Source organism: Vidua macroura, chromosome 4 (genome assembly GCF_024509145.1).
Source record: "Vidua macroura isolate BioBank_ID:100142 chromosome 4, ASM2450914v1, whole genome shotgun sequence".
NCBI classification, from domain to species: Eukaryota; Metazoa; Chordata; class Aves; order Passeriformes; family Viduidae; genus Vidua; species Vidua macroura.
Window position 1 is genome coordinate 36,986,531 of NC_071574.1, and position 12,355 is coordinate 36,998,885.

The window sequence follows — 12,355 nt, forward strand, 5'->3', positions numbered from 1 at the left end:
TTTTAGCCACCAATAGGGACTGTAGCTGAAGTTACAGCTTTCTATATGCAGGGTAGAAAGAAAGGAAGTTAGATGTAGCTTTATTTTTCAATATTCGTTCTGGACATGTCTACCTTATGAGTCTGATACACATTTTCCCACTGTTTGATGCGACAAAGCTGAAAGTGCAGTAAACTTAACCCGAGTGTCCTCCTGTTTTGCTGAGAGCAGTTAGTTTGGGAAGACAAGGTAATGACACTGCGTAGTGAAACGAGCAGCTGAACTCAGCCCAGAAGCCCAAACGGGTCCAACTGCAACACGCTGGGTATAAATCGACATCGCTTTGAACATCTCCTTCCCTCGGTGCTGCTACCGAAGTGGAGGACGACCCCAGCCCCCCGCGGTTCGGGGAAGGCTGGAGCTGCTCAGGTTGCGGCCGGGCGGGCTCCGGAAAGGCGGCGCTGCAGGGGGGAGTCCGGGGAGCGCCCCAGCACCCCGGCAGGCAGCCGCCCGCGGGCTCTCCGCGCGGTTCCCCCCGCATTTCACGTAGCGCCGAGGAGGACGGACCGGAACGGGAATTGCTAGCCCCGTCCCCGATGCGTGGCGGCGGCAGAACGAGCAGTAGCAGCAGCGGCGGCAGCAGCATCACCTGGCTCCGGCCCGCGGGCCCCGCACCGGGCTGTCGCTCCCCGCCTCGCCCGCCGGGGAGAACGGCGCGGAGCCGGCGGGAAGCGCACGTGGGACGGCCGGGATGAGGAGGCGCGGTGGGGCGGGCCCGACAGCGCCCGTGCCCGGCCCGGCCCGGTCCGCGCACGTGGTGGCGGGGGGCGCGGGCCGCCCCTCCCTGCCTGCCCCCCCGCGCGGAGGAGCGAGCTGTGCCGTGGCGCCGGCATCAGCCCTCTTCTCCTGTTTTTTGGGTTGTGGTTTTTTTTTTTTTTTTTTTTTGAACTCTTGCTTAGCAAATTGCGCGTGATGAGCTCATGATGCCGCGCCCCCCCCCGCCCAGGCTGGGGCAGGCTGCGGGACGTGAGGCGGGCGGGCGCGGCCAGCGGCGGGGGCTCTGCGCGGCCGGGAGGAGGGGGAGCTCTCGGTCCCACGCTGTTTACTGGGCTCGGGTTGTGAGGCTTTTCCCTCCTTTTTTTTTTTTAATACATATGTGTATATTTATTTATTTATTGTCCGCGTCCCGCTGCGTGGCGGGTTGTTTGCCGCTCCGTTCGCAGGTGGATCCATGAACTCCCGCAAGAGCGGCACCGCCGCCGCGCAGCGCCGCGCCGGGGCGGGGGGAGCGGCCGCCAGGTTCGGCCCCGCCGCCGCTGCGGGGGGCGGCCCCGCCCGGGCTCCGGGTGGGCAGGCGTGAGGCGGGCGAAGTTTCTCTGCGGCGCCGGCCCCCTCCGAGGGACTGCGGGCAGGGAAGAACCTGGACCCGCGGTGCTGGGGGAGCTGACACCGCCGCCGCCAGCAGAGCAGCCCGGCTTTGGCCATGAAGAGGAAACAGAAGAGGTTTCTGCAAATGACGCTGCTCTTCACCGCGGCTCTGATTTTCCTGCCTGACATCGGCCTCTGGTCTCTTTACAAGGAGAAGCACCTGGTGAAGCCGCCCGAAGCCGCCGAGCCGCAGGTAGGTGCGAAGACGCCCGGGAGCACAGCCCCGCGCCGGGGCAGGGCGGCAGCCGCCCCTCGGGGCACGGCCCCGGTCTCGCCCCCTGCGGGGCTGCGGGGCGCCCGGCTTCGGCCGAGGGCGCGGAGCGGCAGCGGCAGCACGTGTGCTTGTCCGACCGCCGCGCCGGAGAGAGAAAGTTGTGAGAGCATCTGAGTCTGCCGGGCTGGGCTTCCCCGGGAAGGGCGAGGGGTGAGCAGACACAGAGGCTGCCTCTGAAATTAGAAGGACGTGGGATTTTGTGTGTTGCGTTGGTGAGCTGAGGGTGATGCTGGGCTCTAATTTTCATTAGAAGACGTGGAGGGTTTACTGCAACTTTTTGTTTGCCTGCCTCTCTGCAATACTTCTCGAACTGGTGTGTGGCTATAGGTCCGCTGAAATTGCTTGGGATCCATACAGATGCCTTACCACCGAGATTTTTTGTTTCCTCTTCTGTTGGAAATTCGACAGAAGTGACTGGCAGTGTTTTTTTCTCTTCTGAATATTACTATTGTGACCTGATGCGGCGACGCTGTGTTTAACGGCTTGTCAGACTGATGTCACAAAAAACTTTCAAATATTTTCAGTTTGCAGTTTTCTCGATCACTGTTATTAATAAGAGCAGTTGACATAAGCTGTTTTTTGCTTGAGCTATTCTTCAGCTTGATGGGTTTATGTATGGCTCATAAATCACAGTATGACCTGCATTAAGTGAAGTTTAGTTTTAGGGAGTTGTTGTAATGCACTTCTTTATAACCCTGGCTGTAATTTACCAAAGCTTGTGTTTGTTCTGTTCAACAGTACAATGCCCCTACACTTGTAATTGTCAGTGTAATTTAAATATAACATGAATGTTTCATAGATCATTGGTAAGAAATTATGGGATTGTATAATCTTTTAGCTTGTTTACCACTTTCATTGCCTTCACATTAGTGTATTAGATGGCATCATATATCATTTTCGTGTATTAGTAGCCTTCATTTCAAGGGTCATCACCCATGTATGGTCAATGGCTTCAACTGAGCAATAACCTATTTGATTCTTTGTTAATAAGGGTATCCATTACAGAAGTTAGTCCTCCAAAGTGTCATAACTTTGGTTAATGAAATATGCTGAATATTACTAGAGGAGGAAGTTAAGGATAGCTTCTTAATTTGAAGCTTACTTTATGTTTCCATGGGTTTTAAAATGCAGTAGGTGTCAGGTGCTAAAATTTAGTTGGAAGTAATTTCTGCTGAAAGAAAATTATGCCTGATCATAAGTGTCTGTCATTAGTTTACAAGGTGCACTCTGCAGTTTGCAGTTTCTAATTTACTTTGTGACTTAGGAAAGCTAAGGTATTCAATGCAAGTAATTATTTCCATGTGTGTTGCATGGCTCTTTAGAACACACATGCCTTGATGAAATTTCTAATGTTCCAGAGTGCTCTCTAAAAAGAAAAAAAAAAAAGGGTTCTGGATAAAGTGGTGTAAGACATAGAAGCTAAGCATATGTCAAGGACTAGTGAGGCTTTATAATAAGACCTCAAAAAAATTTTACATCCTAAGTTTTCTGAAGTGGTCTTTTTGCTAGCTTCCTTTTTTCTCCCCCCTTTTTTTCCCCTTCCCTTTTCTCCCAGTCTGAATCCTAACTGAGCAGTAATGGGACTGTTTAATGGAAAAACAATAAAAATGAGCAGTGAAACTTTGAACCTTACAGCTGACTCTAATGTAATTCTGTTATCATGGTAGGTATTGAAATCACGTTGGCAATGTCATTATCCAGTGGGGATGGAAGGATGAAGTACAGACAAGTAATGTAATTAGGTTACTTATGTCTTTTGATGTGCATATTATAAGCCAAAATACTTACAAGGAACAGGGATTGAAATACGAGTTTGAGTTCAACTCCCTGAAATACAAAGAAAATTGTTAGACTTCTTTGCGACTACCCTAGAAATGAGAGTAGTTTCTTTCATACTAGAAAAGACTGCATTAGAAATAGTATCCTGGTAGAAATGTAACTTCTTTTTCCCTATTAAGTTAGTAGCAGGTGCAAGAATTTAAACAGCACAGTTATTCTTTGCCCTTGAGGTATTCAATTTCTTGATACTTTGTGTGACTTAACACAAGTTTAGAGGTCAGTCCTACTGAAACTGCAGCAGACTTTTCTTATATATTTTAAGATTGTGTTAGGTTACAAAGGTATGTGGGTAGCGAGAGCACATGGTGCTAGTGATGTGCAATTGGACTGTTGTGGTGTGTTCTGACCATGGGAGAGAGACAGAGCTGTCTGTGACTTCAATAATTTAGTTACAGGCTGAACTGGTTTTGTCTTCATGGGTAAAATGAGTGTCTAGTTGGTATTCTGACCTTGACAGTAGTGTTTATAAATGTGCCATCTTGTTTTGAGAACAATTAAATTCGTGTTACAGATCATCAGGTGGTTTTGAGGAGATGGCACGGTAAAATGATGTTTTGACTACTTATAAATTAAGCTTTCCCATTCATTGCTGAAACAAACATCCCCAGCCTTCCTTGTGAATGAGGGCTCTGGCAGCCTCTTCCACCACCTCAGCTGCTTGCCATAGCACCAGAGTGAAGGAGGGATGGCAGTCTGATGGAGGAGGTATTGATATCCTGACAGCAGTAAGCAGAGAAGCAGTTCAAAAGCAGTCCACAACGCAAAAATAGACTCTTTCTATCAATGGTAGAACAGTGTCCCCTGGGGACTGTGTCATTTCCAGTGCCTAGAAGAAGCACTTGTGTTCTTTACTGCTATCTAGAAATTCTTATATGACAGACTAAGTTGACTTTTTTTCATGAAAATAGTGCTGCTATAAGTTACATAAGAATTTTTTTTGTTCTGCAAATTCTGTTTTTGAGTAGAGAAGCTCTTCTTTAGGAAAAATTGAAAAATGAGAAGACAATACAGCTATGATTTCAGACAACATTAATGATTTTGATCGCTTTACATTAATTCTATAAACATAATTGATCTCTATGAACCTTCGTTTCATATAAACTTTTTAAAGCTGTCTGTCATGTTTTCACTTGAGAACTTGATAGGCTTGATTTTTATATTTGGGTTGTTGTTATTTCCTTCTGGTTTATCATATTATTTAAAGTGGAATTTCAAGGATAAATGTACATTTAAAGGTTCTGAGTTATGTGATGCAACAAGATTCCCATAAAATACAGATTGACATAAATGGTAGACTCAAGGGAAAAAATATATTTTATTTCTAGTTTAATCTTTCTAAGACTGCCTTCCTTGCTATACTGTGGGAATAAGGGAAATTGAATAGGGTATTTCTATTGCCTTTTTAAAAAATAAGTTTTAGAAATTCATTAAAAACATTATGGTGTCCTTGAGTTTTGATTACAGTTTTTACAGTTAGTTTAACTTTGGAGGGGGAATTTGTTTTTGTTTTGTCATTGGGATATTATGTATGTGATGTAAGTATCTTGTCTGATCTTTTGTAAAATTCCAAGACCAGGATGTTTGGATGCTAAGTTATGCTGGTAAAGCTTTTAATTTCAGTTTTGTTTTCTATGGAGGAAAAGCAACAATTTAGTGCAACCAGTAGGATGTAATCCTGGCCCAAACCTGGTTCTCTCATCCTATCTGAAGTTAGTGCTACTTTGTTTGGCTACAGTAAGGCTTTACCCTTGTCTGTTCATACACTGTCAGTATATGAAGCATAACTTCATGTAAAAGTACCAAATTTCTTTCAGCAGTTTTCCAGTGTCTGCTATGTAGATATTGTGACACATGTTTCTTTCAGCTCGTACGGGAGGCCAGTGTGGGTGGTGACTGAAAGGAGAGCACTCTAGTGAAGTAACCCCTAATATATTTCAACTTCATTTTGTATTTTTTTTTCATTCGTTATATCCCTGCTTCCTAGTGTCAAATCTCCTCACTTAAAATTGAATTGAACAGCAGCATCTCTTAGTCACAGATGCTCTGTAATACTTACAGGTGTATTAGTGAAATGCTTTATGATGTGTAAAGTAAGGCAAGGTAGATTTCTGGCTTCATTTCACATATGCGCTGGCGTAGTGAGGGGTGGTGCTTTAACCTCCTGACTGAGGCACTTCTACTGGAGAAACTGGTGATGGTGTTGGCCTTTTTTTTTTATTTTCGTGTATGCATGGTGTCCAGAACAAAGAACAAAAGCTGTGCTGTGAGGAGGGAACATTGTTCCTTGGGATAGTCACGGATCTCTCTTTCCATTGTCCTGTGAAGCCTGTGCTTCCATCTGGTTAGCCCCAAGATTACACCTTTCTCATGGGATAGTGAGGTATGGATTTAAATGAACTCCTTAGGATAAGGAGAACTTAGCCCTTAGAAATCCTAGGCCTCTATTGTAGTTGGCAAACTGGCACAAAATTAACTTACTAAGCCTGGTGGCTACAAAAGTAGTGACTTTGTCTTCTGAATCCAGAAAGCAACTTCAGCCTGAATTCTGTCTTGCAGTCAGTCATTAGTTTCTGAAGTCTGTGAAAGAAGTGAAAATTTAAATTTACCCCAGAATGCAGTGTTTCCTACTGTTTAGCACACAGGTTTTGATAATCATAAATTTTCCAGTACAGTTAACCCTGTCAACTCACTATTGATGCCAGCAAAGTACAGAGCTTGGGTTGGTGAATTCTGTTTCCGGTGCATAAAAGCAGCATCTTGAGAGCACAAGTTTTTTTCTCCCCCCCCCACCCCCACAACTTTTTTTCCCTTGATTTTTTGGTTGATTTCAGCAGCTGCAAAATCTTGTACAAAATATGGTTTGGTTAGGACATAAATATGCACCTATTTTCTATTATTACACTGTTAGGACACTGTCAGTTACTTCTGTATTTAGTTCCACTGTCTCAGTTATTTACCTTTGCTTTCACCACAAACTTACAAGGCAGGAGAGTTTTTCTCTTTAGCAGACGAGTAAATAAAGTATAGAGTGACAAATAGGCTTAAGTCTACAAAAGTAGCTGCTTGACTGCTGCTGACATTTATTTGTACTGTTTTGGGAGAGTACCTGTCAGACCATAAAAAATACTGATAATATGAAACCTCATTTTCTCTGGTCAGTTTCTATTCATGTGCTGTTCCAAGCAAGTTATCGTTTCTCTCCTCAGAGCCGCAGCTGGGCCCTGTTGTGTTCAATACTCTTTTATTTTCTTTATTTTTTTTTAATTTATTAACAGTTCTGTTATTTGTTGTGCTGATTGCTTTGCTGTTGTGTCAGCTCCAAGAGTTCCTATATCTGGCATAACAGAGTTTAGTGCCTTAAACTGCAGAGCATTGGCAAACTGAGTTTGCCTTTTAGGTGTTTTAAGTCACACAATTAACACATACATAATTCAGTTATTTTACCTAAGTTGTTTATGTATAATTTCATTCCCTTGTATATATTGGAGCCTACTGAGAAAAATATAATTTGAGTTCTAAAACCTTTGTTACTTTATTGCCAAAAGTAGTATTGTGTCTTAAAACAGTATGCTTCTGTTGTATTCAGTATACCAGAGGGAGCCCTCCTGTGGTTAATTTAATACCTATCAATTTTCAGGAGTGTTACTAAATAGAGTGTATCTTACAGGATAAAATAGACTGGTTTCAATATTTAATTTTCTTTCTATTTAACTCAGCATTTTTAATGCATTTCAACTAATTTATTGTGCATAGTTATTTTGGCTTAATCCAAATAAAAATATAAGATCAAGAAACCTCAGTGCATGCCGACTCTTGGACTTGTAGAAAGGCTGCTGTGATGGAGGGGATTCCATGGCTGTATTGAAGCAGTGGGGTGCAAAGTTGCTCAATTATTAGGGGGGATACCCAAGCCATATTTTGTCCTCTCACTGGGATGCAATGCTCAGTTCTTTCCTAAACTTCCTCATCTCCCTGTGCAGGGAATTTCTCTTGTGTCTGGCTGTGAAGGATTGCAGTGGTACTATAGGTACGTCCTGGTCAGGAGCCAGACTGTGCTGTGTGTGTCGGCAGTTGTCTGTTCATACACAGAAGAAAGAGCAATTCAGCTTTTCTCTTGTTTTTAATGCTCACACAGGTAACTTATGGTCTTTGTTTAGCAATATGCTGATGCACACATTTATAGCAATTGACTCCAGCAAAACTGTGTGTGTACTGACTATTTTGATGGATTTGGGCCAGGAACAGACATCTTGACTACTTTAAATTAGTCTGGAAAAAAATAATTCAGAGATCAACAAGTTAAATCCGATGTAACTCAGGAATCCCAAACTAAAAATTCTGCATGTATTTTAAAAGTTCCAAGTTCCTCATGGTCAATAGACCAAATTGTGTTGACTGAAAGAATTAGCAGTCCCATTCTTTTTTTTTTTTTTTTTTTAATGTGAACAGGTTTCATTAGGAGATGGCAACCTTCTGAACCTTTGTTCTGACAATTCCAGTGTGTCATGTTTTAACTTTGGCAGGTAAATGAGCACCACACCACACCACTGTGCTCCCACTCCCATCTCAGTGGGATGGAGGAGAGAATCCAAAGGGTAAAAGTGAGAAAACTCATGGGTGAGGTAAAGACAGTTTAATAGGTAAAGCAAAAGCCCCACACGCAAGCAAAAAACACAGAATCAATTCACCATTTCCCCTGGGCAGGCAGATGTTCAACCTTCTCCAGGAAAGTTGGGCTCCATTGTGCATAACAGTTACTTGAGAAGACAGATGCCATCACTCCTGTTGTCACCTCTTCCTTCAGTTTTGTTGTGACTCTGATGCCTGATGGCATAGCATATCCCATTGGTTAGTTGTTTTCAGCTGTAACTTCTCCCAGCTTCTTGTACAGCCCCAGCCTCCTCACTGTCAGGGCAGTACAAGAAGCAGAAAAGACAGTGATGCTGTGTAAGCCCTCCTCAGCAACAACAAAAACGTCCCTGTGTTATCAGCACTGTTTCCAGCACAAATGCAAAATACAGCCCCCTACCAGCAGCTGTGAGGAAAATTAATTTTATCTCATCTGCAATCAACATGTAATGTAAACGGGTTTTTGACGTCAAGCTCTGTAATGGTTCATTGATTTCGACCTGATTTTGACAATTGTCACATTTGGAAGGGTTTAACTGTGTGATATGCTTGTCTAGATAGTGTTATTCAAAATGCGTCTTCAACAGAGAAATCCTTTCCCTCTTCTTTATAAGAAACACCATGGGAGAGTCCTGCTTGTGATGGTTTGCTCAAGAGGTAAAGAAGAGGAAGAAAATCTATTGCAGGGATTTAACAGGACTTCATGCTTATTTTTCAAATTCTTTACCTTCATTTCCGTGATTTTCACACATTTTTCTGTGACATGGCTCCAAGTCTATGCAAACACCCAGTGATCCAAGTCAGCTATTTAGTCACCAAATTAATAACAAAGAGAATTGCAGGAACAAAAATGATGAAGTGTATGTCCAGCTAACATAGAAATATGTAGGCCACAAAATCCCACTCTCTTCTGGATGCTTGTACTCCACAGGGAGCACAGCTGTCATGCTTCTGTTCAATGTTTCATGTTTCACAGGGACAGTGTTTCCTTGTGCTGCCATTTTAAGATCTCTTGGCAGATACTATTGAAGAAATTTCACCATGAATGTACAGTGCCATGGAACTTGTCATGTTTATTTCACCTGAGAGCTGGCACATCCAGTGCAGTTTCCTGTGTGTTGCCAGTTGTTGGTGTTTGTTTCTTTCTAATGCAAAATTTACAGTGCAAATTTGATACAGTAGACTAGAAAATCTGGCCTGTATGACTGAAATGTTTCATTGATCAGTGATAAACCATTGATTCTGTGCTTAAGAAGCAATGGCAATTGAACAGTTTTCTTCTTTGATACACATTGGTTTATGACAGCATGCGATACTGCTAAGAGATTTAGCTTGGCAGTGTAATTATCTAAACTAGAATTTTGTCAGGACACCAGTATTAGTACAAAGAGCTTTAGAAATTGGATTGCTCACTGAAGTGTGTAAGTGTAGATTTATCAGACTAACTTAAGGTACTCATTTGCCTAAAGAAGCACAATTTTTCATACTTGTACTTAGAATAACCGATGAGTTTATTTAGAAAATTTTAGCGTGTTTACTTATTTTTGCTCTCTATAAATAGTTTTCTATCACTTAATTACTAGGAGAAGGCAGGCAAATATTTAGGACAGGTAAGAAGATTTCATAGCAGTCTATGACAAGTTCCTTTATAGATGAAGATGGGGAGGTGGAAGGACTCCTTGTGTCTCTGTTCAGAGCCAGTGCCTGGGAAATAGAGGCCCTGCAGTGTTAACGGCTCCTCTACTATGAGATAAGTATTTTATCCCATATGTTTTTGCCTCGCTGTGATTAAAATCTCCCAATTTTGCATTAGATAAAACAATTTTCTGTCACAGGGAGTTTGTCTTTTTTTTTTTGTCATCCAGTCCCTGGGCTAAAATTTGGGGTTGTAATGTAACTTTTGGGTGAACTTCGTGTAACTGTGCTGAAACATTTTGATTGTGTCCAAGGGAGCAAGGTCAAACAGTGCACATGAACTGGAGAGGTTTGTAGTGTTCGCACCCACAAGAGATAGCTCCAGCAGATATTGGCAACTGAAATACCCTCTGTGCAGATTAACTTCACCCTTGGCAAAACTTCGCTTGTCCCTGGCAAAGCCTGCACAGATGCAGCAGTAGTTAGCCAGAGATAACTAGATAACTTGAGGAGAGACTATAAATTGCACCAAATCTAATGCTGAAACCCCATCCTTCAGTGGTTCCCCAGTTTTGAATCAACTGTCTTGAACAGAATTAATACATGGTTTAATGCAGTAATTGACTTTTTAATATGTTTTTTTTTAATATGAGAGCACAATACCTAATGTGGTTTTTCAGCTTTAATTTTCAACATAGCAGCACGCTTCCATCTCTTGCTGCTTTTTCTCTTTTTTATTTGCTTTTTCTTGGGGGGAAACCCTCCACATTTTGGATTATGTGCTGGTTTTGATATGTCACTTAGTTCCTGGTTAAATTACTGTATTGGACTAACTTGTGTAAATTTTTAGATTGCTTTTACTATAGAGCAGTAGTTTCACATTAGCATGGAGAATGCACTTAAAAGACACTTAATGCCATTCAACAAGCAGTATATTTATATTTTTCTCAGACTCTGATGACTGCATTTTGAGTTGCATTTGTTATGGGTAAAAATGAATGACAGACTTGAATGGATGCCGTTTTTACAAAATTGCTCGATATAAACTAAAGTGCCATTCAAATTGCTGATCAAATGTTACTATTCTAACACCATTATAAAAATGTAAATTCAGAACTTTTACGACATTGAGCAACAAATTCTCCTCTAAAGTTACAGAATCATTAAAGACATAACACAGATAAGAATAAAAATTACTTGTGATGGATCTAAAAATTAGTGGGGAAAAAAATTACATATAAAAGTCTCGCAGTGAAATATTCCTTTAATATATGTAACCTGTGTTTCACATCAGATTAAATATTTTCCAGCATCCTTGGGCATCCTTGACAGAATTTCCAGTAATGGTGAACCAGTAGAAGTTTCTCCAAGCACATAGAGTGCTTCTCCATGAAGGTCATATTTTATTTTGAATGATACTGCTTGGATAATATTGAGAAGAGTGTGGTTTTATATCTCTATTTTCCCTAAAGTAAACCATTTCAGAAATACAAGCCCAATGTAAGTGCAGCCAGAACATACATATAACCTGTGCTTTCTTAACATGAAAGTGATGTTCATCTCCACCAACCACTTATACTAATGGATTTTGCAATCTGCCATTTTTAGCAATGTAGACAGATGTGCCATGTGAGCAGGAAGTGCTTCAGAAGAGGACAGGAAACTTCCAGAATTCCATCAGGGAAAGCAGCAAAGCTGCAGAGGGATGGGAAACGAATTTGACTAGAACGAAGGTTCCATTATCTTCTGCAGTCTTCTCCCGTCTTCCCTGTCTTCTTGCTCCCTGAGGAGAGCGTGCACCAAGAGCAGTAAAGATGCCGAGATGTTGTTTAAATCATTCTTACACAAAGTGTTGAGAGAAACCATTTGAGAGAGTGTTGTTATTAATGTGAGACTTACTTTGTGTAAAACTGAGGTGACTTCTCAGCAAAATCCTAAGTGCTGTAGTGCATATGTAGACCCCACAATAGTGCAGTTGCTGAAGATAAAGGTGTTTTCTTTGAAGCAACTTCAATATGAACATGTGAGAGACATTTTTCTTCAGATGCTCAAGACTCACAACAGATGTCTCCTTCAGAAGCAATGAAGAAAAAATGCATTTTATATTGAGAACAAGGAAATGGATATGGCATCATGCTAAGCAGCAACCTGCTTCTGCATCTGGAATGGATGTGAATGACAAATGAACACAGGAGATTCTGCTGGTTTCAGCTGAGACAATTTAGGGTAATTTTCTTTGTGGTTTCTGGTATGGGGCTGTGTTTTGGATTTGTGCTGAACACAGGGTTGATAATGTGGAGATGTTTTAGTTATTGCTGAGCAGGGCTTGCACAGAGCCAAGGCCTTTTCTGCTTTTCATTCTGCCATGCTGGTGAGGAAGGTGGAGGTTCATGGGAGCTTGGGAGGAGACACAGCCAGGACAGGTGACCCAAACTGACCACAGGGATATTCCAGACCATATGGCATCATGCTCAGTATGTGAAGTGGAGGGAAGAAAGAGAAAGAGGAGCAACATTGGAGTGATGGTATTTGTCTTTCCAGGTAATCTTTAAATTTGATGGGGCCCTCCTC

At 42.2% G+C, this 12,355-nt stretch overlaps 1 protein-coding gene across 1 annotated transcript in view; it reads left to right on the forward strand.

The window, feature by feature from the left end:
• The first annotated feature begins 1,462 nt into the window (after nucleotides 1–1,462).
• Nucleotides 1,463–12,355, forward strand: part of GALNTL6 (polypeptide N-acetylgalactosaminyltransferase like 6) — a 433,763-nt gene continuing 422,870 nt past the window's right edge. The window contains exon 1 of the mRNA XM_053976466.1: nucleotides 1,463–1,600. Coding sequence (XP_053832441.1) covers nucleotides 1,463–1,600 — 138 coding nt within the window. The remainder of the gene's footprint in view (nucleotides 1,601–12,355) is intronic.